The sequence below is a fragment of the Nannobrachium achirus genome (assembly GCF_963921795.1).
Source record: "Nannobrachium achirus genome assembly, chromosome: 5".
In the NCBI taxonomy this organism is placed as follows: domain Eukaryota; kingdom Metazoa; phylum Chordata; class Actinopteri; order Myctophiformes; family Myctophidae; genus Nannobrachium; species Nannobrachium achirus.
In genome coordinates, this window is record NC_137814.1 from 34,349,448 (window position 1) to 34,371,542 (window position 22,095).

General features: G+C 42.5%; 1 protein-coding gene across 1 annotated transcript; it reads right to left on the minus strand.

The window, feature by feature from the left end:
• Window positions 1-7,805: 7,805 nt before the first annotated feature.
• LOC308285686 (desmocollin 2-like protein) lies at window positions 7,806-20,360 on the minus strand. The gene is made up of 16 exons (XM_080726531.1): window positions 20,039-20,360; window positions 19,466-19,553; window positions 18,990-19,183; window positions 18,800-18,892; window positions 18,272-18,427; window positions 17,886-18,030; window positions 17,199-17,353; window positions 16,839-16,973; window positions 16,342-16,527; window positions 15,912-16,159; window positions 15,197-15,339; window positions 13,998-14,219; window positions 13,368-13,589; window positions 12,732-12,847; window positions 10,847-11,194; window positions 7,806-10,368 (listed from the first exon to the last, which is right to left on the minus strand). Exons 1-16 carry the CDS (start codon window positions 20,075-20,077, stop codon window positions 10,171-10,173), a joined length of 2,688 nt encoding a protein of 895 aa, XP_080582657.1. The 5' UTR covers window positions 20,078-20,360; the 3' UTR covers window positions 7,806-10,170.
• Window positions 20,361-22,095: the final 1,735 nt, after the last annotated feature.

A 22,095-nucleotide genomic window follows, 5' to 3' on the forward strand; every position in this document is an offset into this window, starting at 1 on the left:
TAACAAAGTAAGTACTCAACTTTATTTGTAATTTGTATTTTCAATTGCTTCTAAACCAAATGATATGAGCACGCTATAGAGCAGGGGTCTTCAATAGGGGGTCCGCGGCCCCTAGGGGGTCCGCGGAGGTACAGCAGGGGGTCCGCGAAATTATTGCTTGATAAAAATAAAAAAAAAATAAAAAAGATTTCAGAATTCTTTTTTTTTTTTTTGCCATTTTCCACATTCATGTAAAAAAAAATCATGATTCTATCCATTTTGAATAGCTTCAATACATGATTACTATGCAATTGACAGATTGTTGATATTATTGACATTGGTTCTCAGTTAATAAGTAGTATGTTTAGAAATGGTAATGGTACGGCCCACCCTAAAAATATGTCGTAGCCCCGACCCCCCCACCCTACGAGGTGGTAGGGGGTCCCTGCTCCATCTCCCCATCAGTTTGGGGGTCCCCGGCCTGAAAACGTTGAAGACCCCTGCTATAGAGGTAATATGTAATAGAGAGCGGACGGCCCTGCCCCCAGCTATGGATTTTAATGCAAGTTCAATGGAAGCACCCGGAAGACTGCTGGAAGTAGTAGAATTGACCTAAGTTTTTCAGACAAGTATGGCTGCAGGGGTGGAGCCTTCTGCCTCATATCTCTCTTGTCATATCTCCCTGTCATAATGTGGGCGTGTACAACCAATTTCCTGGGCTCAGGAAATGTCGTTTTTTTTCTACGTTTTTCCTCCAGGGCACTCGTCCCTCTCCTCCTATCCGACAGAGGGGCTTCTCTCCCCAGATACCCTGGGGCCGCCACAGGTCGCCGTGTGTCCCTGGCCGCCCCAGGAGGCCCGGACGGACCCCCTGCCACCGGCATAGCCCCCCCCCCCCCCCCCCCCCCTATTGCCTCCTCGCCGTGGTCCCTGTGTCGGGCCACCAAACTTGGCAGGGACCCTGCCGTCAAAATAGTTCCCCCTGAAGGCCGCCCGCCGTACCTCCGCTGGTGTTTTCCGACGTTCTGCGTTCCCCACGGACCCCTGGGGGTACCCATGCACACTTAGCAACCCTTGGCGGGAGATCAGTTGGCTGAGCTCCCGTGGCCCAAGCACATTATAAAATGGCGAATGCGTTATGATTGAGTACATGAGTGCTTATAACTGCAATTATAGCTTACAGTGTTTTATGCATTTCATGATGCATTTAATGCTTTATAACGTGTCATGATTATTGTTATAATCATTAAGTATTCATGACTGTTTATAAATAATACAGTGAATTTATATAGCCTAATTTCATAGAGTTGCGTGAGCTTTTATTAATATGGAGTTGCATGAGCTTTTATCCTGAAAGTTCAAGGCTGGGGGGGACGTGGCTTCTACGCTGCCCGAGGTCACTAGAGAGGACTGAGGGAGAAGACTCCACCCCTGCAACCATACAACCTTGAAAGTTTTAGGCCAATCTTCGACATTTTGCACAAGTGTTAAGCACATAGACATAGAAAGGTAGACGCCTCCTTCGGCTAGGGGGCGTATGCATTGAGCAACTAAGGGAATCTTCATCGCTTCCGTGTTCATTGCTTCCGCGTGCGTCACACATACGGAAGTCGGTAAGCCAACCAGAGGCAGGTGGGGGCTGGTCTTTACGTATGCAGCCTGTAAGAACAGCTGAGCAGCGCAACATCGGAACTGGCTCTGTTGAAATGAATTGTAGTCCTTGGATAAGTACCGGAAAAGACACGCGGTGATTGGCCAGTAGTCATTTTGACTGACAGCGTTCCCTTAGTTTTTCCAGGAAGTCCGGACTAGAACTTTTGCACATCGCTCCAATTAACTGCAGAGGCGAACGAGGCATCTAGCTCTTTATATCTGTGGTACACACGCAGTGGCAGTAGCATTTGCATAAGCATGCGCAGTAGCTGTTAACTGCACTCCCAGGTTTGACCACCGGGCTAAAGCTGCTTCAACGTTCTACCGTGGTTCCTTGGGCTTGGAGCACATGCTTTAGATTTCTTATAAGATATTTCATGTTTGTGTTACTGTAAATTGTGTAATTACTGCCATAACCGTAGAACTGCAACTACAAAAGAAATTGATAATGCTTAGATTGAGCAGAGTACCTACTTATAGTAGATGCTACTGTACATAGGTAGTGTATGACTTAAAAAATCATTCATGCTTTCATTTCTTCAATCAAATAAAAAGTATAATAGTAAACATGTTATTCTTCCCTACACATATAGGCTATTGGTTTATTTTGTTCTCACTATCTGGTGGCATTTTAACACCTAGAAATCTAACTAGGGTATAAATAGAAAATATATAAATAGAAAATATAAATCTAGCTATTCATGGGTTGCATTTGTAGTCCTAAACGTCCATGTTGAGGACCAACACAGGTTTTTCAATGTGTCTGATTGCCACAGAACTAATGTTCTACATCAATCATAACACCTGTGTTGGTCCTCAACATGGCCGGTATAGGACTACAAATGCAACCCATGAATTCAGGTTGTAACACTTCAATATCACTTTCAATTAAACAATCGTTGGTAAAACAATAGCCTACTTGGTGCTCCACCCCACCCCAACAAAACATTGTTTGTGTGTTTATTTATTTTGCACACAGCACCTTCAAGTACTGAGGGCTATTTCAAGTTAATTTCCCTTTCAAATCACTCTCAAGCGCACGCGCGCACACGCACACACACACTCACACACACACACACACACACCCACACCCACCCACACCCACCCACACACACACACACACACACACACACACACACACTATGTAGAGTTGCAACAACACCAACCACTGGCAGCCTATAGTGTGTGCCAACGGTGACGCAATTGTAGTCCTTAGCGGCCATATTTTGGGTCAAAACACAGGTGTTTCAATTGTTTGATTGCATATAACTAATGCTCTACTCCAATCAGAACACCTGTGTAGGGCTGTGTTACTTGACCCAAGAAATGGCCGCTCTTAGAACTACATTTGGCACACCCTATAGGCCTACATCCAAACAGAAAATATTAAACATTAAACTCACCGGGGACATCGCAGCTGTGTTGGCCTAATCTTGAATTATCCTCTTTCTATCTAAAAAATGCACCGTAGACATGTTATGAGCTACTTGCTGTCAATAAATTCCATGCAGGTGATTATTTTTCCAAGCGTTGGAGTTTGGAAGCACTCGTTTTCATAAACGCAATGTCAATAACCAATGTCCTGCTGCCTCCTGCATTATGGCATTAGCCTATGTGACATTTTTGAAACAGGTGGTATGCATGGACCTTTGAGTTATTTCCCACAAGCTCGTCTAGAGTTGCAAATTGCGGCTAGCAGCCTAGCACAGTGAATGTTAACCTATTATATAAATCTTAAACTCTATAATGTTAACTCACCTGGAGAATAAACACAGTTTGAAACTGACCAACGCACATCCACCACGGAACTTGAATGAGTTAATGGTAGGTGGAAAGTCTGGTGACGGAGGTTAGCCTATAGTTAATAATGGTTTGTTTACAGCAGGTGTGGAGAAAGGCAAACAGAGGATTTTAAAGAGCCCGCGTGAAGGAGGCGAGGCGTGTCTAGCTACTTTCTACTACAAGGTCTGCTATAAAAGTTTGAGTCAAAACGGTACATCAGTTGGTTGTTCACTCTAGCAATTAGGAACTCTGTCCACACAGAAGCTCAATGTTGCATCACCACACCAGGAGGGAGTTGGTGGCGAGTTCATCATACCTCATATTTGTATAACTAATAATACACAAAGCATGCAGTAACTACTATACAGTAGGCCTACATACATGCTGTATGCCATATGGCATATCCAGACGTTGACATAAATCAGTCCATGTTAACTGTATACTGTCATGACTCTTTAGCTTAATTTAATTGAACACAGATTCTAAAATGTGGTCCTCCTGTGTTCCTCTGTAGAAAGGTAATTTCAAACTCAGGAGAGGTAAGAGTGACACCTAGTGTGTAACTGAGGGCTTGCAACCCATTGTGTTGCCATAGCTGAGCCTGAACCTGTTTTTTTATGATAGATGAAATGCACACTATCAGAATGGTCACGGACACACCATTAGGAGTCTTTCTTAGACAATATCAGTCAGCAGGGTTCTACTTTCTTTCTTAGGAATCTTAGGAAAACAGTCATTTTAACATTAGCATTATTCACAAAATATAGGCCTACGTCACTAGAGATTCCCCCAAAGCCCAAACAGATAGAGTAAATTATTATTTGACTATTAATATTGTTGTTATTTCAGGAATTAATAAGCTGACTTCAGGGAGTGTACACTGGAATTTTCAATGATATGCTCAAGCCAAAACCAGCAGAGGGTTAAGAAGTTATAAGTGTGGGCTCCTCCAGGCTCCATGTCCTTGGCAGCTGACAGAGTCACTTCAAATTGAACTCAGATGCAGCCAAGTGCCCTCAGACTGATGGACGGTGAGGACACACACTATCTGGAGAGATTGTTTTCACAGTATGCAGAAAGCTAATTACAAGCAATAAATTAATTTCACGCTGCTGCTTTAGAATTAATTGCATCTTTACAGAAGTGACTGAAAGTGAAGGCTCAAGCAGGGGCTGTATGAGTGGTCAGGCAAAGTGCTCTGTTAAATGACAGAGCTCACAGTGTCTCACTGGAAGTTGCTCTAATTGCTGGTAGAGTATTCCTGCCATGCCTCTCACATCACACACAGCACATGCTGCAGTGTACTTTTTTCACATAACAGAAGACATCAAGACAATATATGTGTCTATGTAAACTAAAAGCTATTCAATGATAATTCATGTCAGGTCAGCGTAGTAAGTCCTGGTGTTAAGTGAGTGATACTTGCTTTTGTTCAAATAAGGGTTAAATAGTTCTATATTTTGTGTTTGTTCAGTAACAGGGGTCTCCAAGTCTCTGCAGTTCTTTAGTAAACACAACATTAAAATTCGGGTTCACATACCAATTGTATCCATCCAATTAGGAGAGAGATCTCATTTAGGATATAGGTGAAATTAAAAGTGATTCTGGCAGATTTTGTCTGCTCATTTTTTGTTTTGTTTCAACATAAAAGTGAAGCTGATAAATTATCTTTGTAGGGTTTTTCTATCCTGATAAAATTGGTGTCCTGACCTGAAAATGTATTTTCTGTTTGCTAGAGTGCTGGAGAAATGGGGAGACTCCTGTTACTGAACAAGCAATGATTTCTGAAAGCAATGAATATTTTTACGAATTCTTATGAGGAGGCACTGGCAGTGGCTCAGAAGGACCTTTTGGGAAACGCAAGGTTCCCACTTTTCCCATAGTTCAATCCTGGGGTCCCTCAGAGTTAGTGTACCAGTAAGACTCCCTAATCGGGAGATAAGCGACCGTCAGGTCGCAGAGTGATTTTAGGCCAAAATGTGTAGGAGTGTCCAAAAATGTGTTTGAAAAAATCGGCCTGACGGTGGCGCTATATGGGACAGATCCATGTTGATGAGATGAGTGTAGACATACTGTGTACCGATTTGTGTGATTTTAGGGCAAAATCTGTAGGAGCAGTGTCCAAAAATGTGTTTGAAAAAATCGGCCTGATGGTGGCACTATATGGGACGGATCCATGTTGATGACATGAGTGTAGACATACTGTGTAGCGATTTGCATGATTTTAGGGCAAAATCTGTAGGAGTAGTGTCCAAAAATGTGTTTTAAAAAATCGGCCTGAAGGTGGCGCTAAATGGGACTGATCCATGTTGATGACATGAGTGTAGAGCAAGTGTGTACCGATTTGCGTGATTTTAGGGCAAAATTTGTAGGAGCAGTGTCAAAAAATGTGTTTGAAAAAATCTGCCTGATGGTGGCGCTATATGGGACAGATCCATGTTGATGACATGAGTGTAGACATACTGTGTACCGATTTGCGTGATTTTAGGGCAAACATTTTAGGAGCAGTGTGCAAAAATGTGTTTTGCAAGAATCGGCCTCATGGTGGCGCTAGAAGAGGGCCATGTGAGAATTGATTGGTTGTGGTTTGGCAGGCAAGGAGTGTGTGTGCAAAATTTGGCATGGATCGGGGAAACGGTTTCGGAGATATGAGCAGGGCAAAAGTGTGACGTGTGACACATGTGACGGACAGACGGACAGCTGGTCGAGGTTTTGACAGTAACTGCGACCTGACGGTCGCAAAAAGTGTCCTTGAGCAAGACACCGGACCCCTAATTGCTTCCGATGAGCAGGTTGGTGCTTGCATAGTTTCCTTCGGCGTCTATGAATGTTTGTGTGAATGGGTGAATGTAATGCGATTTGGATAAAGGCGATATAAATGCACCTTTCAGGTGCACCCCCTTTAACAGAACGTTCCCACATGTTTCCCTTGGTGAATGGTGCACCTCCATGACTGACTCCATGACAACTTGTACATTTTCTTTAGTAGCCAATAATCTTTACCCCGTTTTTCTCCTGAATTATTATGTCATTATTCCAATTAATTTCTCCCTGCACACGTTTCTGTGGTGTCACTACTGTTGCACCCAAGGCTACTGACTCACCTTCCATTGAGGAGCCCCCATCGGGAGGATGTAGGGCCTTCGTCCTACTCCTCCCACCCAAAACTCCCTGCTGACAGGTGCCGCCCCAGCCCATAGGAGTACATGTAATGACCAATATCACCCTCCCCTTGCGGCTTCCCTTCCCCGAACATGGGCCAATTGTGTTCGCATAGACGCTCAACACAGCTGGATGCACCACGGTGGATTTGAACCCACAACCTCCGTGGTGGTGGGCAGGGACTTTACCACTGCGCCACCCGAGTGCCCAACTTGTACAATTAAGCCTGATTCATAATTTATCGTACGACAGTTTCACACCTAACAAATAGCAGATCTATTTAACTCTGAGAGTATACAAATGTGGTTCCGTTTGTACACTCTGATTTTACCAAATAAAGTGGGTCATTAAATGGCAGTCTGTAGCCTAAAATGCATGTCAAACAGAGGGTTGTTGATGTTTGAGAATCACTGCTAGAGCAGTAAACATCTTCTCTTATGGGGGTCCCTGGCATATATATTTTCAAATGGGGGTCCGAGGGGTAAAAAATGTTAATTTGGGGGTCCTTGACATGAAAAGGTTTGAGAACCACTAGCCTACACTATTAACTGCACCAGGCACGTGCACACATACTGTAAAGGGGGCTTGAGCCCCTGCCCTTTTATCTGTCTGTAAAAAAGAGCCCTCTACAGACCATGAATGCAAGTAGTGAAAATAGCCGATCTCCAAGCTCACAACGCGCAGGTCTGCTATTTTCAATATTTTCACCAAAAGGCTCTTTTAGATATTTCAGCCCCTGCCTCTCTAACATTCTCTGAACGTCCCTGAACTGCACACGTTGCCCAGGCTGTACAGCCTCAGCAGGTCTCTGTGACAATACATCATAGACATAGACAGGTCATAAACTCTCACACCCACAGCTGATGACATCATATTGACAAACACCTGTACATGTGGAATATTTATGTAGTCCATCGTACAGGCTATACTCACTATATATCACAGTTAGTTACACTTGCTTATGTGTTTAACCACTTACACCATCTAGACTTGTGTTCTTTTTTCTGCCCTACACCAATCTCTTTGCCAAAATTAGCCGATACAAGCTCACAATGCATTTAAACCCAAGAAAGCACAATGGCTTGCTTACATTGGGGTCCTTTTGTACTCAAGGTATGCTGGGAGCTTGTAGATTGGCAATGTTTAGCTAATGTTTCCCCAGAATATGAATACTGGGGTTCAAGTGGTTATTAGGAATTCACCAGTAAGCAGAATTTATTTCCACAGAGAACAATTAAAACATTTTATTTCAACACTTAAAAGCTGTTCATTATTCAGAGTAATTGTGCAAGGAAATGTGGGAATAATGGAATTGTACAGTAATGCACAATATGCTTAAAGCTATGCTTTTTTTTACACAGCTTGTCTTTGTATTATTATTATTATTTTGACTTCAGTGGCTCTAATTGGCCCCAGTGGGAATTTAAGGGTTTAAAAAAACCTTTATGTTCACAACTCATTCAAATCAAATCCTCCCATAATTGTGACAGTATTATTGTAGTATTATTGTAGTCTGAGCAGATAACATTGTTGTATTTTTTAACAGGATATCAATGTTTGATCATAAGGAGCGACGACTTCATCCTGTCATCAATGGTGCTCTTCACTGCATTAATATGACAGATGGACCCTCTAATCATATTTTCAGCTTCAGAATTAAATTAATCAAACTGAAACACACAGCAAAATGAACGAGTAAACTCGACCCATTTTCAACACTTACAGACGTTACAGAGCTAAATTAACACTCAGCGCATGCTATTTGACCCAAATATATAAAGCACATTTTGAATTGTTCATGAACACCAATGCTTCTTCTAAATTAGGCACATGCTCAATAATACATAATCTTCCTAAGCCTAATACGATCACAAAGTCATGGGGAATTAGAATTTGTTTCAAGTATTAGTTTCAATTGATTTGATACTGTATTATTTATTGATGCTCCTGCATAATGCAGATAGGCTTGTTATCTATAAATCCTCGCCATCCTAATTCCAGAGTGGATGTTGTGTGACCCAACTAGGAACTTGTGGCTTGCTGACGTGTTTGGAATGGCAGCATATCTTGCACTGTCCCTAGCTGCCTATGAGTGGAGCTAAACATTAACTAATGGGTGAAGAATTGGATGGATGATGTCATTGCCATTGTACAAGTCAACAAAGTCAGCGAGAGTACCACACCCACTGAGTCATTCAATATGAAATTCCTGGGCTGAACCACTGTAGTGTAAATGAATGAGAGCAGTATATCCTTCCACTATGATTCCTAATAGTGTTACTATCCACAGTACAGGGTTTTGGTATCAAAAAGGCATCTTCATAGAACTTTAAGAAAAAATATAACTGTATCAAAAAACATATTTGTGTAATAACAAAGTAACACACAGGAAGCATAGTAGTATACAGTAGTTGAGCTGCAATATACAGTACATTAAGCTGATCATGAAAATGTTCTACAGTATATCAGGCCGACTATATCTTCTGTTCCCAAATCCATTTGCAGTCAATGTAATTTACTATAATTACAGCGCGTTATGAGATAGAGACATATATCGCCATTACCACCTCCTACTGTGCACTAATGAAAACAAACCATAATGGTTTCCATTGCATGGGTACAGCTACAGTTGGTAACAGCTCTGTCTGTGACTTTTTCCACTCTAGGCCTTGAGAAATGGCTTTCTGGTTGGTCTTGATGAATAATACATTTCTTTCTTGTCACTCATGCACGCTGAGATAAGCCCAGGCAATCTGTTTTCACTCCTCCCAATCACACCCCTTTTGCTGACTTTCCACGAATCAGCATCAGTCTGTCTCATCAGCCTTAAGGTTCCCACACAAGCTCAAGCTACACCCGATTGAACAGTCAGCATAAAGTATACATTTGCAACACTAAGGCACTTTGGTATTCCACTGTAATGTGGGGTTGTACGATCATCTTTAAACATGCGATGTGTCATCTCTAAGCAAGTAATTTGAAATGAAGCACAGAGCAGTCAGTGCTAAATAAAACTAGGCAAGTGCACAGGCACTTCAGCATACGCAATGACACCTATTCGAATAGCTACAGTAAATAGAAAAGTGGAATAAAATGTTCCACTCAACCTGAGATAAGCCAACATTTACATTATGCCTAAAGAACCTAACCTATAATAAACCATGTACGCCTTTAAAGTGGCATTACAAATGCGCTACTCTTATCCTGCAAAACAAACACAATTTACATACATATCTACAGTACATAAAAATCAAGTTAATAATTTCCAGTGCAAAAAGGCCTTATCAAAAGTCCTCTACAAGGAGTACAGTGTGCTAACACTTAAGGGCTTGATATACACTGAAAATAGCGGACCTACAAGCTCACAACACATAGCAGCAGGACGCATTGTGAGCTTGCAGGTCGGCTACTTTCAGTGCGTGATACCGCCACACAACTACAGCACATATAAGTCCGGCTTTACAAGACCCGTTCATATGATTGTCTCCTTGTTGTCCAGCATCCTACCGCGTAGCAAGAGTCCACTATTCCATTCTACGCACGACCCTGTGCATCCTGTGCAATTAAAATAAACACTGCCTCGGGTTGCATTGTTCATTTCTTAGTGCAGACCTCTGCCAGAGTTTTGAACTTTGGCCCTAGCGTGTCCAGGAAGCTGAGGTCATCGCTGTTGCCTTGGTCACTGCAGCAGCCCACAGAGCCAGCTGGGGAGCCCACCCCCTCAAAACCGTAGGAGTGGAGGATGTCGTCTGCAAACCGCCCCTCCTCCTTCGTCCCCAGATAGGCCAACTTCTAAAAGACAAAGCAGACGGGAGAGGAAATGTGTTATTAGTCCTTGTGGATTAAACCCGGGGTTGCTGACCGATGGGAGGGGAGATATTACACCATGTGATATTATGGAATTGCTCAGGATATGACCAGCGGATATTACTCGGCCAACACAGACAAACATTCCACCGACGAGTTGAGAAACAATAACTTACAGAGAGAGAGAGGAGCCTATGATGGTTCAGCCAATAAGAGATTACATTACACATGAGAGTTGCCTTTGGTTTTTCAGATAAGAAAGTTATTAAACCTCACAGAGTGAAAGGTTTGCTCATCGAGATGTGTTTACAACACACTGGAGTTCCTGCTCTCATACAATGTGGTGACTTCCACTATTGGCCCAGGTTTATTCATTTCCACATTGGTCATTCCAGCTCCTGCTGCATGCTGGATGAGTACTCAGGCAACTCAAAATTTTAAAAGAAATAAAAATAAAGATTACCTGCTGTATGAAGCGGCCATTTGTTAGCCAGGTGTGATGAGCTGTGGCGTTATCAAAGAGTTGTCCATTGCCGAAAGCCACATTGCTGTTCACAAACTGACTGCTCCAGTGATGTCCAGTACCAAACTGTCCAGTACCAAACTGTCCAGTACCAAACTGCCCCACGTCCTGCTGGGTAGAAATGTAGTCGTTCCCCCGGTCCGTCATCAGAAGCCCATTGGGTTGATTGTCCTTAACGCTGAGGCCACCAACTGTGCTGGAACTCTTGTTTCCCACCCACTGTGCGTCAAGGAAGGAGCCCTTCACTGGTGCTTCAGTGGCAACAGAGGGTATGAGGAGCATTGAATCCTAAACAGACAAAAAGATATACAATCAAATCAAATTCCCAAACGCTTAAGCCTTATAGACGCCCTATAGACTTTCTCAGAGATTTCTCAGAGCGTCAACCATAACTGTGGTGTCATGCGGCACCTCTTCACACAGCGACACAGCAGCTACACTGCAGTGCTCTGGAAAATGGTCTACTGTAAGAAGACTTATAAAGACTATAATGCAGGGGTCTTCAACAGTGGGTCCGGGACCCCTAAGGGGTCCTCAGAGTTACTACAGGGGGTCCTCCAAATCTTTGTGTGATATATTTTTTTTCCCTATTTTCAATATTAATCACTTGAACCCTAGCATCCATATTCTGAGAACTTTAGCCAAAAATAGCAGATCTACAAGCTTGTAGATCAGCTATTTTTGGCAAAGACGTTTCGTGTAGAGGGGAAAAAGAGCAGACTAAGTACAGAGTGAAAGGTCAAGTTTATTAAATATTGACGGTTCAAATGGTTAAATATCTGGAAACACACATTTAGATGAACCCAAAATACACTGATGATTGTGCTGTCAAACAAAACTATGTGGAATTAGTTTATGCAGGACATGGGAGTCAAGTTGCCGCCCAGCTGTAGTCAGAGGTCAGTCAGCTCTGTTTTCATTCCTCACTCTCATATCTGCTGGTCATTACGTCACACTGTCATACTCCAATCAAAGCGCTCACTCAGTAAGAAGGCTCCTTTAAATACGTCTCGCTTTCTCTACCTATGCTTGGTTCTGAAGCTTCAGAATCATTCGCTGCTAGCTGCTGCCCTCCTGCACCCCAGCCACCACCTTGCACGATCAGTCTGGCTAAGCTCAATACTCGTGATTGTCTGATTAAGTTGATTGTCTGATTAAGTTCATGTCATGTATTGTGAAGCTCAAATACTGTGACTTTATTGCTATTGTTCTGCTATTGTATCCCTATGGGGGGGTATTGCTTAAGGGGAACAACACACACCGGACGCGGAGGCGGCGCGGAAGCGCCGCGTCAAAACATACGGCCCCATTATTTTCAATGAAATAACCCACACCGGCGGCGTCAGGCGCGCGCAGTCGCGGGTCTGCCGCCTCGCCTGCCACGCTGATACGCCGCTGTTCTATTTTTCCAGCGTTGCCGCGCGTTGAACATGTTCTCCCATGGTGGCAGCGCGTCGCGTCCAGTTGGGGTTACCGCGCGGCACTTCACGTACATCGATACCGCGACGCGACGCTGCGCAGCCGTTCGCGTTCAGTGTGTGCTCCCCTTTAGCGTTCCCTGTTTTTGCTTAGCATGCTCAGAAAAGCTTGCACAAAATTCAGGGGACGTCTCCAAACACTGAGCCCTTTAAACGCCAAGATTAACTGTATTCCATTTACCGGTATGTAATAAAGGGTTAAATCTACTTGACGTGAATGTTCCTGACTAAACTGCATTCATTACTTCATGTATACACCTACTGTACATACAGTACCACTGCCACCCATCCGATGCGTTCATTATTACATGTATACACTACACTCATTATTACATGCATACACCTACCACTGCATCCCCAGGGGCCTCCGTGTTGGATTTCAGCAACACACCACCGCTGTCTCCCAGATCCTCGAAATCCTTTGCCTGAGGCTTTGTCACGCAGAAGAATGCACAGCATATACCTGCGGAAGACAAGTACACCTCAGCTTTTAGAATGAGTTCAGCTGAAGTAGGCTATACTTCCCCTGGTAAACAGCCGGTTGTGTGTGTGTGTGTGTGTGTGTGTGTGCGCGCGCGTGTGTGTGTGTGTGTGTGTGTGTGTGTGTGTGTGTGTGTGTGTGTGTGTGTGTGTGTGTGTGTGTGTGTGTGTGTGTGTGTGTGTGTGTGTGTGTGTGTGTGTGCGCGTGCGCGCGCGCGTGCGTGCGTGTGAGAGGCATTACAAGAGCAAGATCAATGCATGTTACATCATTCCACCTGCTATGCAGAACAATCCCAAGACATGCTTCCGTTGCTCTGCATAACTCTGTGACAACGAGAAAACCTAACTTAATATAAAAAATGTCCAACCTTACAGCACTGTATGGATGTACATTCTGTATTTTGTTAAACTTCCCCTATGTCTTTCTTTAATACAGGCTGGATGAACGATACGGCTTAATAAAAAATACTGTAGTATTGTAGAAGTACAGTAGTTGGACTCACAGAGCAGTAAAAGCAGGGCCAACGCCAGCAGCATAGCGAGGACGCCCCACACCCCCAGTGATATGGACCTCTTTTTGTCCAAGCAGGCACCCTTCCAACACTGGCAGATCCTCACTGTGGCCATCTGTGTCCTACCACTGCCCTGTAGATCTTTCACCATCAGAGGGACGGTGTATCTCCCCGTAGGAAGATCTCTGGTCTGCTGCAACGTAGCCGCTGTGTCTGATAAAGAAAACACAAGGTTTTAGTCCACAATGAGACATACTGTACCTGTACAACTGGAAAGAAGGTGTATGTACTGTAAACACAAAATGAAGCCAAATATTGGTGTCCTGTAATCTCTTTGAGAACAAATCAACTTTGGAAAGTTAGCGACGTTAGGAGGATAGTAAACCAATCACACACTGAATCCTGGTGATGTTATTTAGGTAATGGTGGAACACTTCAATGCTGAAGTTAATATTCCAGAGGATATGATAAGTCTTATCTGTTCATTAAGAATGCCAATGAAACCATTAGACTGTTTTCCCAGTCAACCCAGTGTATCATCCCACTTAAAAGACATGCATGCATTTACATTGAAAGATGAGATAGAAAGATAAGGAAAGCAATCTCAACATAACCACCTACCATTCAACTTATTCACAGTCCATTTGTCGTCATGCTCTTCCGCCAACTCAAAGCTAAACGGGCCAGCAAAGGGAGACTGGTCTTTGTCCTCGGCCACGACTGGCACAGAGCCTAGTTCACCTTCCTTCTCACAGACCAAAAGCTCAGTGGTGGGAAGCTCTGGCACTTGATCATTGGCATCCTCCACCTGAATAATGACTGTTCCTGTACCTGTCTTAGAGCCTGAAATCACACAAAGACACGTTTGGTAAGATTAGTCACCTACTGTATGCGAGTTGGAACTGGTTGATTTAGAGCAGTGGTTCCCAAACGGTGAGCCATGAGAGAAGTCCAGGTGTGCACTCAAGAGTCATTTCCCAAAACAGACTCTAAACAATATTTTACCAGTTTCAACCAGGCATGCCTGTTTTGGGCATGGCATTGCAGCTGAACATTTTAAATCTAGTTTGTTTTATTATTTATTTTCCCATTAATTAAAAAAGATAATGAATATAGACAATTTACCAGCTCAGAATGCAAACTCAAAATGCATTGGATCACAACACATTGTGGGCTTATAGAACTACAATTTTTGCTATGAATAGAGGTTTTCCTTGAGATTTTACTTTCTCATCGGTGTGCCTTGGTTACAAGTACAACACATTTTGAAAACAACTGATCCCACTGAGGCCATAACACATAATACCGAAATAGTGACTGCGTGACACGTTGGCATTCGCTGTCTCAACAGAATGCACCAGACCAAATCTAGGATAGGAGCCAGACATTAGGCAACAACACACCAAAACATTTATGAGTAACCAGACATGTTGCTCTAAGGTGAAAAACCACACCTCATGCTCTCTGTCATAAAACAGTGAGAGTGGAAAGACATGGGTGGAACTGGGTTTGGCAGCTGAGACAAAATCACCAAAAAGAGAGGTTTAGCTTATAGACACTCTCATTATACCAATGTAATTGTTGGTATAATTATTATGACATGGTGCCATATTATGAGGGACAAAGGAATTATGTTTGTGGTTTCTCCCCAAACCCAACGTATTTAACTGGTGATGCCATGCCAAGAACGTTGCGTAAACAAACAGGGAATTTGCTGGAGGTTATACTTATCTGAACAAGTTTCTTGCCTGCTTAGTTAACGAGTAACAGTTTGGAAAGCAGTGCATAAAACACTGACTATGGCATGGGAAATGACTTACTGCTGTCCACGGCCTTCATGGTGATGTTGTAAATGCCGTCCTGGACAAAGTGAGACTCTCTGTCAATTGTGTTTGCAACCTTCAACTGTCCTGAATTTGCATCTACATTAATCCACGATGCTGGGTCCGTCACCTTGTAATACCTGAGAGGAGAAGAGGACAAAGAATCCATGTATCATTAGCCCATTATTTTTGTCGGTGGTGAAAGTCTGCCCTCTAGTGCTTGTAAGAGGTAGAAACAAAAGTATATATATATTTGTCTTGCACAGAGCTACAACTCCATCTTGTGTTGAAATATGTATCATCACTGCTGGGCAGAAAATGTGTAATGTTTCTCTATATTTCATCTTTCTGGTTCACGCATTCATTGTTTTCACTTATTCATGTGACATTGTCATGCAAAGAATCAACACTGTGAGCTGGTAGATTGGCTGTGTGGTTGAGACCGTCTGTTTGTATTTTTGTATTATTATTATTTTGTTTTTAAATAAATATCTTATCAGTTAAAAGTATTAAAAGAATAATAAACATTAGATGCATTGCATTGGAAATGGAACACATGTTCTTGTTTTCTGTTTCCTGAAAAGTAAAAAAGTATTGACATACAAAGATTCCACCCAACAGCAACAACCAATAAATGTCAAAGCCTTCACCATAGAACGCAACATGAGATTGCATTACTGCAAAGCCAAGTCGACAGGGTGATAATGCTTACTTGATGCCCGCGCTACTCTTGGTCTCAGGATCCAGAGCTGTGTAAGTTCCAATCAGAGTGCCATTTGGTGTGTTCTCCTGGACAATGAAGCGCACAGTGGGAGCGGTGAATTGTGGGCCCTCGTCGACGTCAGCCACAGATACATCCACAGGTATGGAGGCCCACAAGGCCTTGGCACCGTTCAGTTCAGCTTCGTTACGTGCCATGATCTCCAGTTTGAGGTTTTTGGTCTTCTCATAGTCTACGGGCTGGGGAAACATGTAGGCATGTGTTGAAAAATGTATACAAAACCCTATATCACCATGTAATAGCCATGTCTGCCATGTTTAGGTATTCCATTAGTTCAGTGTCATTATAGACCCGATTTCTTTCATTAAAAACAAACCAAAGGGAACAATTTAAAAAAGGCTGCAATTTAATGTTTGCTCACCTTTGTTGTGTAAAGAAGTCCGTCATTAGTTTTGGGATCTCTTTCAATTCTGAAAATACCATCTTCGTTTCCCTTAGTGATCACAAACTGAGAATTCCAGTTTGTTGTGTTTATTAAATCCTTGTCTTCAACCGGAATCCGAAGGATTAGACCTGGATTTTGGTTCTCCTTAATATTCACAGCATACTGGTAGAGACAAAGAAAATGTTGAGAGTGGGTTATTTATGTGAAATGAGCACTCACAAGGGAGCTGTAATGCCTGATTTATAATTAGTTGTGCACAGAAGAAAAGTGAAGATCTACACGCTCTCAGAACATATCGCTGTGAACTTGTAGATCTGCCATATGCAGACACCAATGCTTAACTGAGGATAAATCACCAAAGACGCCTGCTCGTCAATTGTTTGTCATGTCAGGAAAGAATGTCACAATGTGTAAGAGGGATTCCTTCACAGTGGTTTTGACTGAGCTATTCAAAACAACAACTGAACACTTACAGATGTCTTTGTGAAAGTGGGAGGATTGTCGTTGATGTCGCCCAGTGTAATGGTGGCTGTGGCCGTGTTGGACAGACCCCTCGGGTCACCATTCATGTCTTTGATCTCAACCGTGGCAAAATGCTTGTCTTGCACCTGAAGCAAAATCATAATAATAACTTTTCATACAGCCAAGTGCATTATAACAGGATTATGAGAAGTAATGAGAAATGATTCCAAACAAATGGACACAGATAAGACAGCATGCTTTGCCATTGCACACCAACTATCTTAAACTAAACCAAAAATAACTGATTGTTAACGCAACGATTGTCATATATTACTGAGAAAACCACCGAAGCAGTGAACATAGGCCCTCACCTCTCTGTCCAGTTGGTTGGTTAATGTGCTGATGACACCTGTCACTGGGTTGATGGAGAACAGGTCTCGTCCAGACAGGATTGAATATCTGATCCTAACATTGTTTGTGTTTTCCTCATCTCTGTCAGTAGCATTCACTTTCCCCACCTGTGTGCCTGTAGTGTATAAAGGGTTTTGGGTTAATCTGTGATCAATACTGATAGTCTTGTGGCATATACTGTACACCAGGGGTCGTCAATGTTTTCAGGCCAAGGACCCCTTAGTCGAGAGAGAGATGAAGCAGGGACCCCCCACAATAACCCATAGATACCATATAGTTTAGTTTCATCATTTGACAGCACAATCATCAGTGTATTTTTGGGTTCATATAAATTTGTGTTTCCAGATATTTAACCACTTGAACCGTAAATATCTTTCACTCTGTACTTAGTCTGCTCTTTTCTCACAGCGTGAGGCGTTGTGAGCTTGTAGATCGGCTATTTTTGGCAAAGAGGTTTGGTTCTCAGAGTTGGTTCTAAAGTGCTCAGAATATGGAGGCTAGGGTTCAAGTGGTTAATATAGAAAATGAGGGAAAAAAGCTTCTATCACACGAAGATTTGGAGGACCCCCTGTAGTAACTCTGAGGACCCCCTGTTGAAGACCCCTGCTGTACACAGTATACAGGCATAATACAGTTGTGTTTCTTACCTGCGCTGCTCTGCTCCAGCACTGTGAACTGGAGTGGGCCGGTGAACGTTGGCTTGTTGTCATTCTTATCAAACACAACCACAGCCACAGGCAAAGGATCGTCTCTCTCTTGGTGGGTCTCTCTGTCATAAACGTGAGCTGTAAACTGCACAGAAAACACTAGATTTAGCTGGTGGTGTGTGTGTGTGTATGGTATTGTGATACCCAAAGTCCCAAGCTAGATCGGGTACCACAGTAACAGTATCATGACAGCTTTATTTAGATGTTCTAACACATTGTGCCTTTCAGTAATGATCAATAGCTGTGGTATGAACGACCACCTGTAGTGTAGACCTATGATCAGTCTTATCAATACGGTGGTCTTCTACAGTAGGCTACATACTTACCACAAACTTGGGGTACTCCTCGCGGTCGACCGCCCTGTGCACCGACAGCATCCCCGAAAACTTCTCCACACTGAACAGACCCACCGGGTGCTCCGTAACACCAGGTCCACTGATCGTGTAGTACACGTTGTAATGTTGTTCAGCCGTTGATCCAATCTGTACGCAGGAAATACAAGGGGTTAACGTTCTTTGGGTGTGTTTCATCTAGGTTAAAGACAAAAGCCATACTACCACCGCAGAACAGCGATAGGTACATTTGTTAATTCCCAGGCATGTTGTAACTGATTATGTGCAGTTATAGAGTCGGGTGAGGAGCTCCAAGTCGCTATACTGTACATAGAAACCAAATAGTCAAGGCGTGTCTGGGTGTGTGAGTCCTTCTTTGTGAGAGATACTGTATACAGTAAAAGTAAACATGGTAGTACTAGTAGACAGCATACAAGTCATTCAAATGTCAAAGGCATGAATATTTGACAAATAGGCCTACTGTATTGTTTTGAAAGAAATGACATTAAATACTTAGCTTACCCTGTCTATTTGCTTAGGAAATGGCGGGACATCGTTTTCAAATATTTCAAAAGGTGGAACACCCCAACGTCGTTTGGACCTCTTCAGGAAGGCCTGCTCTGGCGCATATCATAAACATATTATTAGAGTATTAACACGGAATAGGACTTTCTTTGTTTATGCCTACAATAGAATCACTTTAATCTCTCACCTCTCTTTTCATAATGTTTCTGTGAAGGAGGTGAATGACCATTTCACTTGTGTTCCCGCTGGGGTCCTGCGCCCAGACTGAGAAGGTTTGGCCCTCATTTGGCACCGTGGTTGTTGTCACCACAGTGCCATCACTCCCCACCATAAAGGCCGGGTCACTGGACCAGAAGATCTCACAGTGGTCATGAAGATCAACTAAAGTTGGAGTGGGAGAAATGGACTTAGAATAGAATGCTACTGTTGCTATGTGCTTTCCATCATTTGTATCATTTAAAGTGTCTGTCTCACTAAGGTATGTGCTATTAATTAATATTCCACAGAACCTCAAGCTATATTATTCACTAATAGTCAGTTTATATTGTGCTGGTGATCTAATAGAAAATAATAGACTTATTATTATTAGCATATAGGAATATTGAATTGCATACAAAGAAACATCAAAACAGTGAGTGGTACATTATAGACATTTTAGCGTACCTTTTGAAATCACATAGTGTGCTGGTATTGACTGTGGCACTGATACTTGTATGGAACTGGAGAGAAAGCAAGACTCCGAAAGAGACATCTATAGAAAACGAACAAAATTAGAAAAACATTAGTGCAGGCATGCAGCTTGTAGATCTGCTATTTTCAAAAGATGTTTAGTTAGTACATTTGAAATCTTGAAATGGGATATTCTGCGTATCGAGTATTTTTACTTTTTGTACTTTAAGTACATTTTGATAACAATACTTTTGTACTTTTACTCAAGTACATTTTGAATTCTGGACTTTTACTAGTAATAACAGTATATCTACACATTGCAGTATTGATACTTAAGTGTAAAACATTTGTAGCCTACTTTTTCCACCAGGGAAACTCCCTATGGACCAGTATAGCAGGTGGGCTACGCCATCTGCATGCCCAAGCAGCAGATAACAAACCAAAGTAAAAAGTGTAGGTGGGATGATTTGCAAGTAGTTTAAACAAATCATATAAGCTTACAGTTCTTAAAACGGTAGGTCTACACAAAGTCTATACAAAGTAGGCTACGAGTAGTACAGTACTTACCAATAACACGCAAATGCAGAAAATGAAATATCCCCTCATTTTTGGTAAAAGTTGTTGTAGTACAGTAGGTACCGAGTCCACCGGGTCTATATAGTAGCCTACGTAGGCTACAGATGTGAGCTTTGTGAGAATCAGTGATTCAGAGTTACTTTGAATCGTGATTCAGAGTTACTTTGAATCGGTAGAGTAATCGCCTCGTAGCTACTGACTCTGCGCTATGAATCTACACTGTACACTCCAGGGCAGGCAGTTCAGGCTGTAAGTGACCGCCTGTTCAGTGCCCTAGAATCCGTGACGCACTCTGTTGTCTGACACCCCGACGACACACCTTGACTGCTCCTGTGCTCCACCCATAGGGCTCCACCCTGTACACTGGTTCATTACGGTAAGAGAGTGCACAGCCACACACTCACACACGCACGCACACACGCGCATATCTCGACCCGAACGTCTTTGTTTCCTCTTTTACATTATCCATTTGTAACGATTCAGATGCTAAACTCTGGGGTTACCAGCAGGGGGACACATTTCACCAGAAGTATTTACTTTTGCATTATTTTATTTAATATTTTATGTTATTTTGTGTAGACCACAGTCACCACCATCACCACACAGAGATCTATAGGGCTATGTGATGCAAACACTCTCTCTCTCTCTCTCTCTCTCTCTCTCTCTCTCTCTCTCTCTCTCTCTCTCTCTCTCACACACACACACACACACACACACACACACACACACACACACACACACACACACACACACACACACACACACACACACACACACACATACTAGTTAAAAAGGACCCCAATTGAAACAAGCCCAAAAGCTTTTTTGAGGTATCCTTTTTGTTGACCTTGTACCAGTGTAGTCATGAAATTGTGCCTTTTCCTATGCAAACTTTATTAGTCTTCACTCACTATATATATAGGCTATATATATAGGTCTATATACCGGTAAATACACACATACGTAAGTATTTGTATAAGTATTTGGACATCAACAAATATATTTTCCTCCGTTATTCTCTACCATATTCCATATCACATGACATATTGCAATTTTATATATAATGGGGCCTAAATGTGTTTGTTTGTTTGTTTGTTTGTTTGTTTGTTTGTTTGTTTGTTTGTTTGTTTGTTTGTCTTTACAGAAAAAAAGTTACTTTTTGGATTGTGAAACCATTCTCCAGTAGCCTCCATGTCAGAGAGGATGATCCCTGTCTGCCCCTCCTCGCTGAGCCTTCATTCCACAGCAGCATGGTGGTAAGCAACAGAAATGGACTCCTCAATAACGCCACAGGAATGTGAGCTCATGTGGGGGAGGCTTCGTTTACACAGCAGAGCTCACATTATCTCCATAAACCTTTGATAAGACTGGAGTGTTCCTGCTCTGCTACAATGAGCCTGTGTCCTCTAATGTTCTTTGGACAGGGAGAAGAGGAGACCCTCATTTAAATGCATTGACAATGGAAAGGAAAATCCCAAAGAACTGAGAGAGGAATGGAGGAAAACACAAAATTGTCTGCTGTGGGCCATGGGTGTGGACATAATGAAAGGGCTTGAGGGGGAATCTAACACTATAATGCAAAACAGGCAGCGAAAAACTGCCCCTTCTTTCACTCTGAAGCTGAAGTGGAAGTACATTTTTTTTGTCGAGTAGCCTAAAGTCTATATGCATGAATTCTGCTCTGGACAGTTTATAAAACATTTCTGATGACACTCCGCTAGTACGCTCCCCCACATTTGTCATGCACAGTGACTATAAAATTCTTAGATTAGGTTTCTCAAACAGATATTCAGTAGAATTGTTCATTGAATTATGCCTCCCTCTCTCACTCTCTCTCATCTATTGTCTTAGATACATAGACTGATAGAAATGTACGCCTATAGGGCACCATACATTCTTCTTTGACGTAAACTCACTAATCCATCTCTGTCCACACCATCCAATAATTCAGATGAAAATCAGGAAGTATTGGGTGGGGCACTGTTGTCATGTGTGTTGAATGCCAGACAGAGTGACAATGACAAATGTTGCTTTGGCTCTTAAAATGT